At 34.4% G+C, this 23,479-nt stretch overlaps 1 protein-coding gene across 1 annotated transcript in view; it reads left to right on the forward strand.

Moving 5' to 3' along the window:
- The window catches only part of LOC137932344 (uncharacterized), a 39,838-nt gene extending 26,483 nt beyond the window's left edge, over window positions 1–13,355 (forward strand). The window contains exons 2-3 of the mRNA XM_068775947.1: window positions 638–2,399; window positions 11,004–13,355. Coding sequence (XP_068632048.1) covers window positions 638–2,399; window positions 11,004–12,760 — 3,519 coding nt within the window. The 3' untranslated portion in view covers window positions 12,761–13,355. The remainder of the gene's footprint in view (window positions 1–637; window positions 2,400–11,003) is intronic.
- The last annotated feature ends 10,124 nt before the right edge of the window (window positions 13,356–23,479 follow it).

Genomic DNA, 23,479 nt, shown 5'->3' on the forward strand with positions numbered 1-23,479 from the left:
AGTTGCCATTACTCACAAACAAGTACCATGAGGATGAGCATCAGCGTCCTCTGTGTGCCATAATACCACACTACGATCGTTATCCAGCTTGTCGAACGTAGCCATTATGGTATGTCTCCCACTAGATATCTTTGAGGGAGGCCTATGCCATGCAGTGGGTGTCTATGACATATAATACAGAAATTATTGTTACAATACACATATACAGTTGACGGTTTTATTTCTTTTCGCCGTTCTATCTTCAAGACAACCTTTGGATGGATTGCAAAAAAATTGTAAATTAATAAAGGGTAAATAAATAATACGCAATAACAAGACTTACATAATGTTTTATACATTATATGATTTTTCTTTTTACAGATTGATTTTAAAGATTGATGATTATCATGCAATGCAAAATGCACTCATTTCATATAACATTGTACAAATTTAAATATTTTAGCGTACACAGCTCTGGCCATAATTATGCTAAATAGACATCAGTAAATAATTAAAAAATATATAAAAATACTTTTTAAATTATTATAAAACAAACTATATATAATTTACTTTAAATTAATTATGAATAAGACGATGTTAGGTAAGCAGAATCTATTAAAAATATTGTATTAAATGAGTGTCTTTTTTCTAATTACAGATGTTGCTGATAACGATACTTGCTCTAGCGAGTGTCGTACGAACAGATGATTTGCCGGCTTCGTGCGTTAGACCTGTATACTGTGACAGTGAACTGCTGCATCATGTTCAGTTAGCGAGAATCTTCCCAGACTCTAAAACTTTCGTCGATTTACAACTGCGAAACGACGAGAACAAAACCCTGGAACTCTTTAACGAACTCCTCGAACAGACTAATCGAAATCCTAGCAAAGAACAGATACAAAATTTCGTCGATCAAAATTTCGAATCGGGCAACGAACTAGAGATATGGAAACCGACGGATTATAGCGACAATCCTGCGTTCCTAAATGAAATCCGTGATGAAACACTGCGAAATTTCGGACGAGATATATATAACATCTGGCCAACCCTCGGTCGAAAGGTAAAACCTGTTGTCTTCGAAAAACCGCATCTATACAGCTTTATTCCTATAACAAACGGTTTCATCATACCCGGTGGAAGATTCAGTGAAATTTACTACTGGGACGCGTACTGGATAATAGAGGGGCTGCTTATATCTGGAATGGAGCAGACAGCGCGTGGAATGATCGAGAATCTAATCCAGTTACTGAAGAAACTCGGTCACATTCCTAACGGAAGTAGGTGTTACTATGAACAGCGCAGTCAACCACCTCTTCTATCAGCTATGGTTTGGTTATACGTACAAAAAACGAAAGATATTGATTTCCTTAAAGCAAACATGCAAGCTTTGGAAGACGAGATAGAGTATTGGCAGAAAACTCAATTGGTGACTTTCGATAAGGGCGGTAAATCGTATACATTGCTGCAATACAATGCTGCGAGTAATGGACCTCGTCCCGAATCGTACTATGAAGACTATACCATGGCACAGCAATTCGAAAGTGAGGATCGCCGAAGAGAATTCTATATCGAATTAAAAAGCGCTGCTGAAAGTGGATGGGATTTCTCTTCACGATGGTTTATTGGGCCGAATGGAGAGAACACAGGAAATTTAAGCTCCATACACACGAGAGACATAATTCCAGTGGATTTAAATGCGATTTTCGCCAACGCATTACACAATGCTGCATACTTCCAAGGACTGTTAAAGAACGTACGAAGAGCAGCTCATTGGGGCTACCTCGCTAAACAATGGCGTAGAACAATGGATGAGGTATTATGGGACGAAGTTGACGGTATATGGTACGATTACAATTTGAAAAATGGTGAATATCGAAAATATTTCTACCCTAGTAATGTATCGCCATTGTGGATGAAAGCGGTAGACCGTAATTTACTAAAGAAACGCGTTCCTCGAATTATAAAATACTTACGTGATTCTGGAGCATTGGACTTCCCCGGTGGTATACCAACGTCCTTAATTAAAAGCGGCGAACAGTGGGATTACCCTAACGCATGGCCGCCCCTAGTCAGTATTGTTGTCAACTCCTTGAAAGCACTAGGCACAAGTGAATCAAAACAGATGGCCTTCGACGTCGCTCAGACTTGGGTACGAGCTTGTTTGAAAGGCTTCACTGATAATAAACAGATGTTCGAAAAATATGACGTCGAACAACCAGGGAGGATAGGCGGTGGTGGTGAATACATAGTTCAGACAGGATTCGGATGGTCTAATGGTGTGGTCCTTGAAATGTTGAAGGCATACGGTAATAAAATGACAGCGGTAGATTCCAATAACACTAAACAAGCCGATGTCACAGTTGACGAATCAATGATATTAGACGATTCTGTACTCGAAATTCCAGTCGAGTTAGACGAAAATTAAAATTTGTACAAAGCCAAAGACATAGTTTTCATTTTAACAACAACCTAAATAATATTTTAAAGCATTTGTTAATAATATAATAACACTTATCATACCGAATTAATAGCTAGATAAAATAAAAATTCAAACATTTACAAATATATTGACAGAGTAGATAATTTTAAAGTGTTATTATAATTAATATTATTTAAGTAATAATGTGCCATGAATAGAAGCATTATTCATTCATATTTTATTGGATTTATATAAAGAGGTTAAGTATCATTAATAACTTTATTGTATTGATAAATTAAAAAAAAGCATATAAAATTTTCAAACCACTTTATAAAAACAAAAAAGGTGGGTAGAAATTGATTATATTTGTGATAATTCTAATTTTTTATATACATTACAATCTTAAAATAATTCTTTTCGAGATTTTAACCTAACCTCTCTTTATAATCTGTGGAATTGTAAAACTGTATAATCTGTAGTAACCTTCTGTATTGTTATGTTTTAGTTTTGTTTTCTGTTATACTTCACATTGTGTTTTTTTTATATTATTTCTAGCATTTGGCACATAATCTTGTGAAATAAAAATATAGGAAGGCATTGTACTTATATACAAGTAATTCTTAGTTTAAGAGATAGAAGTGTAACTATATTAACTAGTGTTTCCCATTGTGTACACGTTTCACCAGGAGGCAATTTTATTTTAAGGGTGGCAATTCTAAAATGAACTTGACATGAGTTCGCTTCGGGCGATTTAAATCTGGTGTCAAATTTAACGTTGAATGCAAATTCTTGAATAATTATTAATGTACTTAACGTATGTAAAATGTATATGAAATGTAACAAAGGGGCGAATAAGGATTTTTGAAAGATGAAGGTGGGGCGTGGCACAAAAAAGGTTGGGAAACACTGATATAATATGTATACAATTTTATATACATTAGTATCCAAGACTTACTTTTGCCGCCATATCTTTGCAAATGTCATAAGTTTGTACAATCTGTATTATGTGATTTTAATAATAGATAAAACAATAAATATGTAATAAATAATAAAAGTTAAATTATATTAATATATTCCTGTATTCAGAATAATGTGAATTGTACTGTATTTGCCGAATAGGGTTAATACCAGAAAATGCACATGTTATTGGTTAGTACGAATATTGAACTAAGGATGCGTTTACACGAAGTCAAAATGTTACTCTACACCTGTCATTTGCACGGCGCGGACGCATTTCCTGGCTTAAGAGAAATTTATTTATGAACGATTCGTTCAATTCGTCAAAGGGTTTACTATAATTATCTGTTCCTTTACCAACGCATGTGCAGTTGAAAGAGCACTTATTAAACTTTATTCGGCAAATATATTGTATAATCATAACCTAGAAATATTTATTGATAATAATCGTATTCTACTTCCATGAATTTAATATCTTAGATTATTGTACGTTTAAACAATTGTATTCTTTGTCCCTTAATACCAGATAATAGTACAATACTTATAGTTACCTTTAAAAATAATTTAATAAACAACATGTTTACACTATTAGTACAAAGTAAAAAAATAGAAATTATCGATAATTATAATTGGAATTCACTTTTAAGTTTTTACGACTAATAGTATTAGTGGGATCGCTAAGTAATGTCGCTTTCTTAAGTCAAATTCACACGACAACGTTTTTAAAAAGATTTTAATTCTAATTAATAATACCTTGGTTATCAACAACCTTTTGCCATCTAGTAAACAAATCGGCAATGCCGGAGCGCTAACAAATCAATCGGTTTTTCTATAAAATATGTCGACAGAAACGACACTACTCTTCGGTCCCCCTAATATAAATGTATTTTAATAATTAATGTCAATAATAATAGTAGTGATTATTAATGAAAGTAATTTAATAACAAGTACCCTGTTATATATTAAACTTGCAAACTGTGGTTGTGATTAATATAATAAAAAATGTGTTTTTATCGAATATAAATAAACATTTATCGAAATATTACTTTTGTTACTATCCGCCATTACACACTCGTTCAGATTTTTTCAAATTTCAAATTCTGTAATTGAGATTTATTTTAAAAATCAGTTTTTCGAAGATTATGTTTTAAGGACACTTTAATTCTCTCGTGAGAGAAAATTCGACACAGAGCATTGAGACAACGTTTGATTTTAGGTCTTCCTTTTAAAAAAAAACAATATTTACATTAATTATAAAAAGAACTCATAAATTAAAAAAATATAATTTAATATACGGTGGATTATATGTCTTATTAACGTCAAATAATCTCTCTACTATTGGTTCGGATGACATATGGCTCATTTTGTAGGGCTGGCTAATAGTGTATTTAAACGGTTTTATTTAGTTCGACTCGTACGGGATTTGTTTATTTGGGTCAAAATTAAAAATTGAAATTTAAGCACCTTCCCGTTGACAGATTGACCTGAAATTTGGTACACACGTTTAATTTAGATGACAATACAATATAATGAAATCAATAACATTATAAATCTAAGATGGCTGCCGATACAAAATGGCGGATTACATATTTTTCCTTAACCCCCTCAATATGGGTATCAAATGAAAGGGCTACACTAGTAAAATACGATGATTATGACAAAATTTAAAATTCAAGATGGACGCCGTTCCAATATGGCGGACTAGGTACATATTTTTCCACAACCACCAAAATATGGGTATCAAAAAACCGTTTAACTTAAAAGTTTTTTAAATGCATTTATTTTAAAATTATTTAATGTTAGGTTATTAAAAAAAATAGTCTGGAACGACAAACACATTATTTCCAAGGTGAAATTGTCATTTAAAATTCAGGTGCAATTAGGATAGCTAGTAATTTATTTCCTAGATTGGTAGGACTGTCTGTAACATTTGCCAAGCGTCTGTTTATCAAAAGGTTTAAATATCTCCGAGTTACATGTATTTTTGTAGAAAGTTTCTATTTTTTTAAACAATTTTTTGGAAAGAAATGCGACAATCGACTCTTGTCGTTCCACAACCACCGTAATTGCTTGACTTGGCTTAACCATACTCAAAAGGCAAAGACGGTGACGGCATTTTAACATGATCGAGGTGATAAAAACCGAATCGAATTTTTTTTTAAATATAATACAAAAATATAAATTATAATTTCTAGTCTCTCACGATCATTTTAGCCATGGGACGTACACTTCTGAACATAGGCTTCAACCATAAATTTCCAATAGGACTGTTTTGTGGACAATCTATGCAGCGCTTGCCGGTCTGTGGTCTTTCCTCCAGCACCTTCAGGCCCCAGCGGCCATCTGCTCTGCGAGCTTTGTACTGGTTCTTGGTTCTTCAACTTCTTTGATACCACAACAACTTTAACGACTTCATTTAATAAATAAAACAACAAAACGACCAACGAAATTCAATGCATATTGTGATGCAATTTTTAAATGAGAAATGGCGGTAGTTTTAATATGTGACTTGTGAAAAACGCGAGCAAAGCAAAGATTTTCTCGAAAAGACGGATTATGTCGGTTATGGTGACTAAAATCTTCACGATGTTTCTCCATAATTGTAATATGATAGCGCTCCGGGAAAGCTTTCAAATATAAGCCTGCGTGCACTTATGCATTTCACATCTCTGTCTCGATACCTAATGTACATTACGAAATTCCCAGAATCCGTCACATAAAAGCCAGGAGATCTTAGAATATTTACAAGTTTTCTCAGCCTAAACTTTATTTTAAATCATTTTAAAATTCTCGTCCAATTGATTGTTTTGCAAGGTCAAAAATTAAATCAAATTATTGAAAGACCATTCAAATGTTTTCATTACACTATGTATGGTTAATTAATTTTTAAGCTGTTTTTTATTAACACTTAAATCGTTTGAATTAAACAATTTCTCATTACATTGTTTTTAATATGCGTAATGATTGATTCAATTTGTAACCATAGCAAGAATGTAAGAAATTATTAAGAATTTTTTGTTTATTTTTATTCTAGTAAAAAAGTCGAATTCTAGTTTACACACTATAAACATTTAGAATTGTTGTGTAATTAACATATTAAAGTAAAATATGTGATTATATTTTAAGAACTTTTATTACAATGAAAAAACAATATGGCGGACTTTTAAATTTTAAAATAAAAAGAATAAAGTACCAAAAAGTATATATTAGATATAATATACTCGTGATACTTGTAATGTACCCCTTGTTGTATCGCTTATTATCAAGTAATCAGGATATAATTTTCCTCAATATGTAAAATAAAATTTATAGATATTTTTATCTTATATCTTTTATCTCATCTTACAATATTGTTATAAAAACTATGAAAATTACTTTAAACATTTGTTAGTCTCTATTTTCCCATAGTTACAACATACAGCCACATAAAAACCAGAAGTGCAATTATTTATTCTATAAATAAGGTAAAATAAAACTAGTTTGAGGTGTGGATTAAAGATGTTTACTTGTAATTCGACCGTGTGTAACCTATACATATATATCTATACGTAATATGTAATAAACAAAATAAGAGTGTCTGTTTGTAATATTAATATTAACCGTTTTTTTACTACATGCATAAGAATATATATATACGGTACATATACCAAAATTAAATTTAATTAAATTATTGTCTGTCTGTCTGTTTGTTCCGGCTAATCTCTGAAATGGACAGATTTTGTCAAGACTTATACCGGCAGGTAGCTGATGTTTTAAGGAATAACTAGGGCTATTTTTATTTAAGGAAACTTTTAACCGTTAACTTGGCAGATTTTTTTTTAATATTACAGTAATATTCATACCACTTGACTTTTAAGACCCAAGGATGAACTGAACAAGCGTTCGAAAATTAAGAAATTACCTAAACATTCACATATAAATGATTACTCTGCGTTCAAAATTGATGCCACTATTTTTTTTTAATTCTGATGTATCTCTATAGATACATTATCAAGAAAAGGGTTAAGAAAAAAAAATATTAAATATTTGTTATCCAAGCAGACAAAGTCGAGAGCATGGCCAGTATTATATATAAAAACTAATCCTTATATCCCCTGGTGCCACCATAACTTAGGCAGTGATAACCTTATTTCCGTTCTCGGCATTCAATCTTATATAATTCACACTTTGTCCATAAATATACAGGATTGTCACTGCTCACAATTTTTTTCCAGAAGATGGAAAGCAGCGTCCTCTGCGTACCATAATACCACACTGCGATCGCCAACCCGCCTGCCACGCGTGGCGATTATTGTATATCCCCACCTTGCAGTGGGCGTCCATGAACTAAAACTAACGCTATGCCGGCTGTCCTGTGTTTGTAGGACTCCACTCCGATTCAGAGGTGGAGATGGGGAGAAAGATAGAGGGAGCAAGCATCGCCTACCTGATAGGCGACGACTACCTCCGCTCTACATTCATTGAGTATTGTAAAAAAGTGGTGCAGATCATTTATAGAAATAAGATTCAATAGATACTAAGGGTCGGTAAGATATTGATAATTTAAAAATAGGTTTCTAATTGTAATTGTAAAACTAGAAATAAAGTATTTTAAATAAAAATAATAATCGAAATCTGTCATATGTAACGTAAAATTATATCAGGGAATATAGTTGAGGTAAGAAAAGGTATGAAAGATTTGGAATTGAGAATAGATGTTCTATCTTGAGAAGGACAAAAGGAAAGCATATAAGATATTGTGAAGGAATGAATGACTATATAAATAAAAAAACCTGAAAGTCCTTGCCCCATACGTGGTAAGAGGAGAGTTCCCCAAAAACGCGTTTTCCGATTTCATGTTTAATATACGTTTTCTAAACATTGTTGTTGATTCTTAAGAAAAAAAAAATTAATGCGATTTGCATTTGCAATGTCAATAAATAAATCCCTAGGACAGTTGTTGAATATTGTGACGTCAAACTTAATTTTTTTTCTAACATGGCATTTTCTATGTCGTCTGTGACCATCTTAAAAAAGCATCAAAATTATTTAAAAAAAAAATTAGAACTAACAATATTTAGCATAACGTTTTTTATATTAATAAAATTTCGAATGATTATTCATAATTAAAACGAGATAATGGCTGTCGGAAAATGTATTATAATATAAATAATAATATTGTTTGTACCGCAGTAATTACGTAGTAGGCTGACTGCAGGTATAATGGGATTATCTTTTATAATCACGGTTGCAGCTGGATTCGAATACTCGACATTATTTTCACGTTTTTCAAACTGTTTTTGTATTTGTGAGAATGGTAAAATTCTGTTTGTTTATTATTATTTTTTATTTATTTATGAATAACGTATGAGTAACATAACGTAGTCAAATGTCTTAATTCATAGGTGTACAATGTGATTGTTTATGTGTAAACGCTTTAAAAGAAATGAATGTATAGCCCATTTGTTGTAAATTAATGTACGCCCTATAAATAAATAAACGGTTCCAGAAATAATAAATAACATAATAATAAAAGTAATAAAAAATCATTTTAAAATTTGGATTCACTATGCATATATTAAAATTTATTATTGTTTACTACCCGTTTGGAATTTGCTGAGTTGTACCAAAGATGTCGATACCAGGTATAAGAATGATTTTTAAAATATATCTACGCTTTCAATTATTAAGCAATTATCGTAGTGTTACCATGTTATGAAAATCAATCCGTTTCGTATACGTATAGCAATAAACGATGCTATTTATTCGAAAAACTACAGATTAATTTCTGTATTTAATTACGAATTTCAAATTAATAATTAAAATAAGGTAATATTTATATATTTATCAAAACTGATATGACCAAAAACTTCTATTATTGTTATAATGTTTCCGTTGGCTTCGATCTTGACTTCGTTCGAACGTACCTTGGCCTCGACTACAATCATAGCGTAATAAGAAAGATAAATATACCTCTTGCTTATCTTATCACGGTGCAAAAACTCCGTAAATAGCAGCGCGTTTATCATTAACGAGTACGATTCAACACGACTTCTCGCTTCGTTTAATGACGCAAATGTGTCGATCTAACCGCTTATTGGCCGCGAACGGTTAGCGTTTTACAAACGTCACTGTAGGGTTGTCTGGTGTTATAGCTGGTGTTAAGCTTAGCATATAGCTCTGTTTAATATTAGTGCTATTTTTATTTTTTTAATATCAATGAAACCGGTAGCATGTTACTTTCTTGCGCTATTTCGAAAAAAATCAAAATTATATTGCTAATTAGCGTTAATATAGCGTACTTTTGTCTATTAAGAGTTGTTTTAAAAAATATTGTATTAATTATATAAATATTGTATTATTGATATACTTGATATTTCCGACATAGTTAAATATTACAAATTTGTAAACCAGATTATGTTTGTAATTATTATTATAATATTCTAATTATTCGATATTTATTCTGCATTATATTTATATATATATATATATATATATATATATATATACACACATATACATATGTATATATATATATATATATATCATCTGTCTATCATCATCATTTCAGTTATACAACGTCAACAGCTTAGGTCTCCACCGTATATTTCCAATAGAACCGGTTGAGAGAAGCCTGCATCCAAAGCCTTTTGATATCCTGAATAAGGTCACCTGACCACCTTGTTGTTGTCTCCTCTCCAGAATCAGAAAGCTCCAGCTATGTTCTGCGATGTATAGGTCCTAGATACCATTACTTCAAATTGCCAATCAGCAGGGCTATGCACTTTCGTTCGTCTACGGATCTCTTCATGCATAAATCGGTCTCGTAGAGAAATCCTGAGCATAGCCATCGTGATGGCTCGTTGAACGGCTGTAAGCTTGCTAATGATGTCAGAACATACAGAGGACGTTGCACTACATTAAATCGTTACTGTTAAAAAAAAACAGTAACATTAAAGATCATATCAAATACATTCTGTTCAAGTTGAAAAAAGAATTAAGAATTTTTTTTCATATGATTATTATTTTCAATGATAGAATTCCGGAAATTCTTGATTGTTAAGTCTGCTGATCATGTTCTAATACATGTACGCACATGTAACACATTAAAATCCGAGAGTGTGTTTAAGAAGCGTTCACTAAATACATTATATATACATTATTTCACATTACTGCTCTTATAGTTATAAAATTTGATTGAAATATTTTTTGACATGTATAATAACTTAATTACATCTATTATAAAAAATTACAATTAATACATTTTATGAAACTTTTCCTGCACAAGTCAGTACAGGTCACGCGAAGGGATCTTAAGACTGCTAATAATAATTATAATTGTTTATCGATAATGCTATTTTATGGGCATCACTATGGCTAAAGTTTTGTTTGTTATACTTTTGATTAGAGCGGCGGGCGCGCGACGCGTTGCATTTGAACAGGAAATTTCGCGCGGGGCGGCGGCCCGGGCCGCGGGTGTGTCTAGTGAAAGTTGCGTCACGAGGGGCATGCCGCGGTCGTCGGGATGCTGACACAGATCGGATATGGCGCACGATACATGTTTATTACCGGTCGTATGACAGACGAACCGCCATTCGTCCGCCGACCGTTGTCGCCGCAACAAGTGTTATGTACGTCGCGGAACTTCGCGATTTTAAACGTCGGTGATATACGCCGAAGATGCTTACGCTCAGGATGTTCAATCTCCGGTTGTACCCAGTGCTGGGACTCCTCGGCGCGTGTGCCAATGCATTCACCGTCGTTCCGATCTGCAATTCATCGATCTACTGCAGCGGCGACCTCCTCCACAGAGTTCAATTAGCACGCATTTTCCCCGACTCGAAAACGTTCGTCGATTTAAAGCTAGTTTATCCCGAAAACGAAACATTGGCGGACTACGCGAAGCTCATCCATGACTCCGATCACAATCCATCGTGGGATCAGATAAATAATTTCGTCAAACAACATTTTCTTGAAGGAAACGAATTGGAATATTGGATGCCTCCGGACTTCGATCCAGACCCGCCAATTTTGAAACGCATCATAGACCCGAAACTTAAGTCTTTTGCGAAGAATGTTATCGGAAAATGGGCGAAATTAGGCCGAAAAGTTAACCCAGACGTCGTGCAAAACCCGGGGCAGTACAGTTTCATTTACGTGCCAAACGGCTTCATAGTACCGGGAGGCAGGTTTAAGGAACTGTACTACTGGGATTCCTATTGGGTGATACGCGGTCTTCTACTTAGCAATATGACGGAAACAGCTCGGGGTATGATTGAGAATCTCTTCCACCTCGTCGAGAAGCTAGGGTATATACCCAACGGCAATCGCATTTATTATCTTGGAAGGAGTCAACCGCCACTACTCGCAGCGATGGTAGCTAGCTACATCGCTGCCACTGGCGACTTGGGCTGGCTAGAGCAGCACATTGGCACTGTGGAGAAAGAACTGCAGTACTGGTTGAATAATAAGAAAGTGACCGTCGAGGTGGATAAAAAGAAATATGTCCTCTTGAGGTATTTGTCCGACGCAAATTTCAAAGGACCCCGGCCGGAGTCCTACTTCGAAGATTACACAAACGCTCGAATTTTGCCCAACGAAGACAAACGTGAGGATTTCTACGCCGAAATGAAGAGCGCCGCGGAGAGCGGGTGGGATTTCTCGTCGCGGTGGTTCGTAACCGCAGAAGATGATGTAATGGGCAATATAACAGATGTTCATGCCAGCAGAATTATTCCTGTTGATCTGAATGCCATATTTGCCGGAGCACTACAGCACGTGGGTGATTTCCGCAGCAAATTGAAGGACAGACGCGAAGCCCAGAAGTGGTGGAGCCTTGCGAACTACTGGCGCAGGGCTATCCAGCAAGTGATGTGGGATTCCGGTGACGGGGTGTGGTATGACTACGACTCCTTGGCAAACACGAAGAGAAGACATTTCTACCCCAGCTGCGCCACACCTCTATGGACAAAAGCCGTCGAAGATTTCGATGCTCCTAAATACGCGTCACATTTAGTAAGATATCTCTTGTCATCTGGTGCTTTAGATTTCCCAGGGGGTATTCCCGCTTCAATTCTGAACTCTGGAGAGCAATGGGATTACCCAAACGCCTGGCCACCAACTCAGAGTATACTGATAGGTGGATTGGACCGTAGTGGAGACGAGGAAGCTCAAAATCTAGCTAAGGAACAGGCTACTTTATGGATTTCTGCTAATTACATAGGCTATAATACATGGAAGAAAATGTTTGAGAAGTATAGCGCCGTCCAACCGGGTCACCATGGAAGCGGTGGGGAGTATATTGTTCAGGATGGGTTCGGTTGGACCAACGGTGTACTTTTGGAGCTACTCGACCGGTACGGTAAAGAGCTAACGATCAAGGATCATTTCCAAATATCTCTGCCTTATGTGCGACAGATATCGTGAATATACGCTTAGTTTTATAAGTCATCATCATTATGTTCATCGATGGGTGTCCTCTGCAAGACACAGGCCCCCCCTAGATATCACCACGAGATATCACCCTAGATATCACCACGAGGTCTTGCATTGCCCTCATCCAGCGACTTTCCGCGGCCTTGACTGTTGTGGGTCCTGTGGACCTAATGGAGGGTCTAACCATGCCTTTTTTTTATATGTGCTTATACGAAAAATAACATTTAAATTATTGTTTTTTGTTCTTATACAGTGTCGTGGAATACTTAGAATAATTATTTACAACAATATTTATAGTTTTAATTTACATTGTAACTAATTAAAACAAATGCCAACGCAAATGTGCAATTCAAGATGGCTGCAAAGAGAAAAAATGGATCTAGTTTTTGAAATTGAAATGCCAATTATTTTATATTTAGAATTAATAATATTTTTTTAAATGAAACATTTGTGGCGTGCATTTTTTGTATGTTAAAACATTGTGATAAAATCAATAATGTTATATAGATAATAAGTCAAATGTGATATTCGACAATTAATCCGCGTGGCAAAAGGCTTAGATAAATTTTAATAAACGTTTTAATTGTTAAAGCTGTAGTCATTATATTAATATTTCCTGTGAATGATAATAACTTCCTGTTTACTGAGACCTGATGCAGCAAATTGTTGGTAAGTAAAAATGTTTCCGTTTAATTATGAAAATATTCAAATTAAAATAAATTATTTTACCTCTTGGAAGAAGAGTGAGGAAGGAAGCGTACGTGTTTTTTTTTAATAATTAATAAATTTTAATAATAGATCAAACTATTTATGCCAAGATTTAAAAAAAAGTGTAGCTGTCAAAACAATTCAACATCTCTTTTAAGATACCAATGCTTTAGATAAGATGCGTTCCTAAACACGTATACTATAAATTAAGTAAAACGTCCTTCGTCCTATCCTTTTTTTAAATCTAATTTTTCAATTTATTTATTTATCTGCGTAACAAAACAAACTTCAGAGTAATTTTATAAGATAAATCAAGGAAACTTTCGCATTAATTGTAAATAAAATCTTTTTTTTTAAATTGAACATTTGACTTTTCTATTGGCGTCGGTAATAAACGTAACTTGACACTTTTTTTTTCCCGCCAAAATTTGTAAACATTAAAACGTTAAAACTTGTATCCATTGTTCTTTATGCTATTAAAAGTACATTTATAATTTACGACCACGCCAATAACTGATTGGAAAAAAAAAGTAATCGAATATGAAAAATGTTGCCAAAACACTAAATTACACGTGTAATTTTAGCGTCATCAGCCTGTGTCAAATTCAGATTAAAAAATATAAAATGCATCAAATAAAGTGGGAAAAGAATCCTTAATTCTTACAGGTTCCAAGATTTTTTTCTTTAACATTATCATCACCATCAGCCGTAAGATGTCCAATGATGGACATTGGCTTTTTCCAGAGACTTCCAATAGGACAGTTTACCAGCGACATGCATCTAGCGTCTCCTGACGACCTTCACAGGGTCTTTATGGGCGGACGCCAGGCTTGCAGGTCCGTGGGTTTCTTTTTACAGAACCTCAAGTCTCCAAACACCTGTTCTGTGTTTTGCTGTCGGTTATTTTAATTACTACACGGGTCTTGTAATTTCTGAATTAATACTAAGTTATTATTGGAAGAACATTCTTAACTTATGTTTATTTACTTGTGTATTTTTATTTTGACTACTAGTGGTTAGGGCGTTTTAAAAATATAAAAGGTCAGTTATATTTATTCCATGATAACAATATGATTGTTTACAATTTCAAGTCACATTTAAAATGAGTGTTCTTTTTATTTATATTTTTATTGGTAACAGTTATTATGGCTACTACAAAGGTTACGATAATGTTATGTGATATATATATATATATACTTAGTCTTGCCATAAATATTGTTATAAAGAAAAGCACGATTTTTTTTTTATACGTAACATTTATTCCTTTCATAGTGAGTTAGTTTAATACATCAATATATAACTATTAAAAATATACAATGTTTATTCGAAGTGGTCTCCATTGGCTGCAATACAGTCTTTTAAACGTTGAGGTCAGTTATCAATAGCAGCACGAACTCTTTCTAGAGGAAAATTCTTCACTGCCAACCGAATGGATCGTTTTAGGGACTCCAAATTATCATGGCGTTTAGAGCAAGCCTTACTCTCTAAAACTGACCATAAATCATAATCCAATGGATTTAGGTCAGGACTTGACGACGGCCAGTTTTCAGTGCTGATAAAGTCCGGAACGTTAGTTTTCAACCAAGATTGGGTGGATCGAGCTCTATGACCCGGTGCCGAGTCTTGTTGAAAGCACCATTCTTTGTTATTGAACATGGTGTTAGTTAAAGGCTTAACTACCGTCTCAAGAATGGTATTTTGATAAACTTGTGCCGACGTTTTAATACCTTTTTCACAAAAATATGGCTCAGTCACCCCTTCATAGCTAACACCCCACCAAACCATCACTGAAGTGGGATAATGCCCACGTTGTACTCTGTTTACTAATTGCGAAGCTTCTTTAGAGCTTCCAGCATAAATACGGTCATTTTGTTTATTAAAATACTGCTCAATTGTAAAAATTTTCTCATCCGTAAACAAAATTTTTTTGTGACCTCCCTTTGCGTACCGCTTAAGTAGTTGTTTGGATTTTACCACCCTATTCTTCTTTAAATTATCAGTTAAGAAGTGACCAGTACGTCTCTTATAGGCTGCAAGTCCTAAGTCATCTTTTAATATACGCGACATGGTTCTAGGAGCTATCTTCATCTCCCGAGATAAAATCTTTTGCTTACGGACAGGATTTCTTCGAATTCTTTCCCTAACTGCTTTAATCACCTTTTTCACACGAACGGTACGTGGACGGCCAGATCTTTTTCTGTCACAAACAGAGGAGGTATCATTGTACCTATCAATAGCCCGGTAAACAAACATTTGACTAATACCAAGCGGGTGGAGGGTTTTAAAAATTGCACTTTTCTCCATACCTACTTTATGTAAGGCAATCACAGCGATTCGGTTCTCTTTATCACCCCACTCCATTTTAATATAACAAAATATTTAACAATATAATGGCGCGAAAATAAGAAAACACATCAAGCAATCATATAAAAATGACAGATTCCAAATTCAAACGTAATATTTTCTTTTTTTGAATAGTAACAGTATTTATGGCCAGACTAAGTATATATATATATATATATATTATATCCTTCACTAACGCGTAATAATAAAAACTTTTTAATAAAGCAAAGGTGAAAGTTACATTATGTTTTCGGACAGGTTTTTATTTAATATTAATGCAAATTATGATTTTAATTTAGTACTCCATTAAGAAAAGTCTTTAGTTACATGTTATTTAAAAGATTTCCTGATTCATCAAGATATTTCTGGAACCATAAAGCTTAGAGACTCGAAATATGGCAGGAATATTCCTTTTGCCGATTAAAGGTCAGCTAAGAGAGATCTTGCTGTAGGCCCCTCCCCCTTTCTTAAAAAAAAATATTTTCAAACTCGTTTAGGCTTATATAACACTTGGCGAAAATATTTTTTAGGAATGTACGAAAATCAAGAATGATTTTTATGACTTAAAACCCACAAAAGGCAGTACATGCCACTCAAAGCAGACTGGGGAGAGTAAATAAACATTTTAACTAACTTACATAATTATATATATCATAATAAAAGACCATTCGTCCTGTTGTCCGACGTTGAAATGTAACTTCGCTACTGTATGTCGTCCGAATGAAATTTTTGATTAAAAATAAAATGAATTGCATCCGGACATGGATTCCGTAATGTATCACAATTCGCGACTTTGTTTTTCGGCGTAAATTTATATGAAATTATTTAAATTATCATGTTTGTTTACTAACAATAGATCAAGGTGAAGTTCGTTGGCTTTATGCCGAGCGAATGTTTCATTATCACCGTCGTCGTTTTAGCCGTACCATGTCCACGGGTGGACTAACGCCTTCCCCATGGAACTTCACTTAATGCTTCACTTAATGCTTTGCTTGCAATTGCTTTGAAAGCTGCCTGCCTCCAGGTCTTTCACTGACCTTAAGAAATGCGTCTATCCACCATAAATGTCTGTTATACTGCATTTTAGGTTCCTTATTTTGTTCCATCTCTTCCATATTGTTCTTTGCCTGTTGCAAATACATAGTGAGGGCTGTGCTCCGGATTTCTCTTCGAGGTCGATTAGCTGATGAGGAGTTTCCTAGATAGACTTAAGTATATCGACAGGGCCTAGCGGTTCTTGAGCAGAACCTACGGAATGGAAGTCAAGCATAGGACATTCACAAATAAAGTGAAAAGTCAACTTTATAACGTCGCTGGAAATGCTGATGGGAAGTCACTTCAAACCGGTCCTATTGGAAACTGGGGTAGACATATCCCGTAGAGGTCTAAAGCTGTAAAGACGATGATGATTTATAACTTCACCAGGTTGTAGTTGGCACTTAGCAGAGCGCTGAAGAGCATTAGATCGCTTAGATGGACGCTCCATGAAATGACTAGACGATGACATCGGCCATTCAATAAATGAGTTTTTTTTTAAAATTCGTATTGATTCTGCCAATAAATCGAATATTGTTACATTAAGATGAAGGTTGATTTATTCTTATATTAATTAAATCTACGGTTTTCAGTAATTAAATAAGCGTGAATTAATATAGACAAAATTAAACAAACCTTTACAAACCAATCTGGTTTAAAAGATTGTATGTACACTAAAATACTGTCAGTCAAACAAGACGCAATTGTTTATCCACGGGCTCATATGGCGCTGTTATTGCATATTTAAATCACTATTTAACTGACATATATTTATTGAACAATTATTCTTTTTTATTTATTAATTCATTCAGTTATTCGTTCATTAGTTCATTCATTTATATCCTTTATTTATTTACAACCGATCGATTGTATGATATTGTATATACTTACTTACTCCGCTGGCTCAGTGACCCAAAGTGGGTCTTGGCCTCCGAAGGGAGAGACTTCCACTTTCCTCTGTCTTGCGCCATCGTCTGCCATTGGTTGACATTCAATTAGCGCAAGTCTGCCTCAACGCGATCGATCCAGCGATACCTGGGTCTACCCACTGGTCTTCGACCCCTCGGTTTTCCAGGTACGCTACCTTCACGCTCCTATCCGATCCCATTCGCTCCAAGTGACTAAGCCAGCGGATTCGTTGAGCTTTATATTCGCCAATGATGATGATATGATAAATCATTAAATAAAAATATAGTTCTTGAGACTTTGTATGATACGTAAAATTATATTTCTCACTTTTTTACGAACACAGTACGTGTTTTTTTTTACAATCCTCGCAGTTGGACTTTGTAACGTCCGTGGCATATATCATAGTGCAAGACACTAGATAATTATCGATATAATTCTATATTAGTAATATAGAAGGCGCATATTTTTATTGGAACATGTTCTTTTGTTTAGTTTTTATTAGTCAATTATTTTTTTAACTATTCTACACGAACTACTATATGTAATCTATATTCATGAACATCTTTTTGTGTTGTCTAAATAAATACGTTTTTTATTCAACATCGTCGTTTCAGCCATAGACGCCCCCTGCAAGGTATATTATAATAATAAAGCCTTTTATTTGGGCCTATTATATATATTAAGTACAGTACCCGGCGATAAATATTGCACACCGACCTTTGGAAAGAGACAATCGGCTAATTTCGGCTTCATAGAACGTTACCTCTGTCGCATGAAATACGACTGTCAAAACGTAATATAGGTAGTGCGGGACAGAGATAGCCATAGATCGTTCACTGTTGGGAATAGACCTATTTCCAACAGTGGACTATCCAGACTACTAGATGTCCTCATTGGCATGCCATCACGGAAGACACGGGACCTTGAAAAACCCAACTGAAAAATGTAATTGTTTATAAAAATAGTCTAAATTTTATTAACACACCATTCCTTTTTTTTAATTTCATCTGTGAATAACGTTCATTTTTAAATCTAAACATAACGGAAAATTTCAATTTCATTATAGATATCGAATTTCCGTTTAAAATAAATTGATAAATTTAGTCCCGCAATATAAGTATATTTCCGCATTAGATACGCAATGTATTTTCAACAACTATATTTATATAAATATTAACTGTACTACGTAGGTTTTCTCTACAAAATTCAAAAGTAAAAGTAGATTTATTATTGTATTTATTTTGTGATCAAATTATTATACACAAGAAAAAAACACTTTATGTTAAAATAGAAGCAAGTTCAAACATACGAATTATAATTTTTATCTTTACACAATTTAAATAGTTAAAATGTTACCTTATTTCTTTGATCAAAATACACTTATGTAACATTTAAGTTCATAACATAATCTTATTTTATACTATTAAAAAGTGTTGCCATCACACAAAAATTTTGGTGACACCGCGTTGCAATTTTAATGATTATAATAAACTTTGAATACAAATGTTTACCTCATTATTATACTATAGAACCTTTTTAACAATTGTTAAGAGCTATAAAAAATGAATCATATTGTGAGAGCTACATTACGTCATCGTCAGTGGCGCGTCGAAAAGGGGAATTCCACAGAAATATAATTATTTACTTGCAACGATATAAATACGGGCGAATTTTGAATGAATATCAGCTCTGCAAGCGCAAATAGACTCACAGCTCTAGCAATTCCACTGACGTCCGCTTACCGCACGAAAAAACGCGTGCGATGTACTAAAGCCAAGCACAACTCTCCACGCAAACGGGGTCAGCCGCCCTACCCCGTCGTCGCGAACAGCGGGAGCAATCCGAGGTAAGATCAGTATCCTTCCTCAGATTGCCCAGTGATTCACGCTGCCTTCTAATCCTCACTCCACAACTTTTTGAGTATAGAGGTGGACGCGGTCTTGTTCCAGCACTTCATGGAGCACGGGGGGTTCTCTGAGTACCTTTACCGGTTTAAGCTTAGGATCCCACGTGTTTCTGTGAACCGGACGTGGATCAGTGGTCAGATCAGATCAGTGGAACCGTGGTCCTCCTGGTATCAAACTGTCCCTAAGACTTCAAGTCGACTCCGAATGCCGGTCACGCGTAAAGATTGGCGAGGACTCAATGGCCTCGCTAAATAAAGAAGATGAGACGCGACCAGAGTTTCCTTAATTTATGCTGTAAAATCACAGTATACATAATAAAAACAAATAAAAGCTAAAAATGTTAGAAAACTTAAAATAAAATAAAAATAAAAAAATGTTAAAACTAAGGAACGAGGTAACAAAAGAAAGGTATCGAAAAATATGAAAAATTGGAATGAAAGGGAAAGAGAGGAAATGTGGAAAGCAAAGAAGAGCGCGAAAATAAAAAAAAACGTTGTGAATAAAATCATAAAAATAAATAAAACGTCCCTGTCCCACCAATAGATAGGGGTACGAGAATTTCCCAATAGCGAGGAATAATTTAAAAAAAAATCCTCACTCCACACCCACTACACCAACATCAACACTGACACGACCAGGTTAACCTCGCCTTCGCTGCTTCAAACTCCATCGTAGTGTCAAAATTAGATTCTGAAACACGAACGCTTTACTTTTTAGTATAGTTCATGGACCCTTCTGCTCCGTGAACTCGTCTTAGATAAAGCTGTAAAATTCTTAGGGCAACATAGCAACATCTTCGAAACAGAAGAGTACATAATGAATATTACATGTCCTTCGGACTTCGTGATGTTATTACCTCAAGACCTGGGGAGAATTCCACAAAATCATTATTAATATATATCCTTGCTATGGCAACATTTAACGCATTATGTACACAGACACGTAACTTAAATATATTTATAATAATAGCAAAGCCTTTAATTTCTTGTAGAAATATAAGGTACAGACTTATGAATTTCTTGTTTTACTGGATTGTTTCTTTAATCTACAAGAACCTCTCCGCGGGTGAAGGCCTCCTCCGAAAGAGCCTAGATTTCTCTGTCTTGTGTTGTTTGTCTCCAGCTTGGACCTGCCGCTTTGTTCCCCTTTGACGTTTTCCCCAAAGGCCTTTCCATAGTGTCAACCTTTTAGGCCATCTCTCGTCTGTCAGCCTTCCTATGTGTTCCACCCACCTTCATTTCAGTTTTAAATGTGTGGTTGAGCGCATTTGTGGCATTGGTTTTCCTCCTTATTTGTTTATGCCGTATTTTCTGTTTTTTTTAATGTACTTCTCACTAGACCCTTTTGACATTTGATATTTTTTTTTTCTTAATTTTGCTCGTGTGCTTCTGGCTGCTTTTAGGTCTGGCATGCATAAATCAGGCATGGTGACTTAAATATAGAATTAGTTATATTTGTTACTATTAACCGAAATATCACGCGGCATTTTGGCAAATAATCAATGACGTAATCGGTAATGTTTTCCCGAGCATGCAGTTTATTCTATATGCGTTTTGGTCATTGCCAGATGTTGATAAAATAATTTATTTATAATCATTACATTGGCGCTAGGCCATCTTTGTCAAAGATTGCTAGCGCCTGTTATAATCAATGAGTTTTTAAATTGAGACGTTGATATGTAGAAAAATTATTTATGTTTTGTATGCTGCAATGTTAAGTAGAGATGTATACTTCTGTTTATAACTAGATACATTTATTCTAAGGGAACCGGAAAGTAATGTCGCTTTCTTAAGTTAAATTCACACGACTACATTTTTAATAAGTTTTTATTTCTAATCAACAATAACCAATAAACAACATTCATTATCAACAACCTTTTGCCATCTAGTATATAAATTTTCAATGCCGGAGCGGTCAAAATCAATCGGTTTTTTTTTGTAAAATATGTCGACAGAAACAATATTACTTTTCTGTCCGTTTCGTTTCGTTCGGTAAAACGCACGCCCACCTTTTGGGTCCTTGTAAAGACTATCGCTGAATGCAAGCAGCTTCTTACTGATGCCATTGGAAATCTAGAGGGAAGGTCTAGAACCTATCCAGCAGTTGATGTCCTGTGGCTGAAAGAATCATGAAAGTCGCATGGAATAAAGTTGGGATTGTAAGGAGGATTCGCTTGACTGAGCGCTAACGCCTTGTCCAGGTGAAGGAGGGCTATGCTTTACGAACAGTTATGGAATTTTAAAAAGAAATGCTCGTGAACAACTCTGCTCTTACTGTTTTCGTGTTTTCCAGAACAATTGTTATATAGTAGCCTATCCAACCTATCGCCAAATAAAACAAAAAAAAGTTAGGTTAGGATGTAATGAAACAAAATATTCCAAATCTTAGAATAGTCTATTACAAATTCGATTATATTTATTTGTTATATTTTTATATGATGTTTAATATGATATAAATTGATATCGCCGATTCGCTAATAAAAATACCAACCGTAACATTGTAACAGAAAGTCTTAATGGATTGAGCCGTGAACAATTATTGCGTCGACGTGTATTCGATCACATTACATTGCTTTGAAACATCGTACTGAATATTTCAAAGCAAATAGAATTTCAAACGAGTTCCATACTACCAGGTACGATTTGGATGTTTCTAGAATTCCAAAGTACGGTATCTGAAGCCTTTCTATACATAATATTACGTCTAGTGGAAAGTTTAATATATTTAAAATAATACATAGATACAGATAGGAACTCCTTTTGAACTCTCATTTTTTAATCTGTGCAAATATATCGATCGTAAAAAGTCAATAATTTTCTGAATATTTTTTTTAGTCTCTGTTATAGTATGTGATTTATTTTTATATTTATTGACGTATTATACGGAGTAAATAAATATATAAATTCATTCATAATTCCATTTTCAAAAACTGAGCATGCGCGAGTGCTGAGCATGGCGCCGTTACAAAGCGTTTTGAAATTCAAAATATTACACATTTGGGCTTTTAGGTATAAGATATTTGCTATCATTAAAGCGATTTTGATAGATTTCTTCATATTTATCACGAAGAATTTTTGCGTGAGTTTGAATGTATAGCGCAATTGTCAAAAAAAGTTTTATAGCTTTCACACCTAATTCCAATTATCCAGTATAAAGTAATCACTCTAAAATATGTTACGTTATTTTTTTTTCTTTTTGAATGCAAAAGGACAATAACTACGGGCAGTATAAAGTACAAACGCCTATGAATGTTAAAAAGGGAACGATTTTTTTTCCACAAATGGTATATATGATTGTTGAAAGTGTAAAAATTTTAAAGAGGTGAATACAAATGTTTCCAATCACCGGGTATAAAGTGATCATCCTAAAATACTTTAGATTATTTTTTTTCTATTACAATGCAACAGGCCTTTTTGCCAATTAATTTCTTACTTAGGATGGACTTCCGCAAGGTAACGCCTGATTCCAATGAATATTTAAGATCAGCATGCCAAGCTGAACAGGCGCGTTTATACATCAAATTAACCAAATTACATCGAGTGGCAGCTCAAAACGTTTAGTTTAACCAACAATGCAAGCGGTTGAATGTAGTTTCAAATTATATTAATATCCGTTCCAACACGGTAACCATGCGGCACATATGGCTATACGTAAGGCTCAGAAGGTCTGGTCAGTGGCGGAATCTCGTCGGTGGTTTAAAATTGGAGATAATCTAAAATTACATCTGAAAGTGTTACATACCGATTTAGTTTTCAATTTACATAATGTAGAATTTGACCTTTAAGACCACAAGGCAAGAGATTTCGCT

This window comes from Battus philenor, unplaced genomic scaffold, assembly GCF_028537555.1.
Source record: "Battus philenor isolate CCGP_79_NKW_IND1 unplaced genomic scaffold, ilBatPhil1.0.hap1 SCAF_9, whole genome shotgun sequence".
NCBI classification, from domain to species: domain Eukaryota; kingdom Metazoa; phylum Arthropoda; class Insecta; order Lepidoptera; family Papilionidae; genus Battus; species Battus philenor.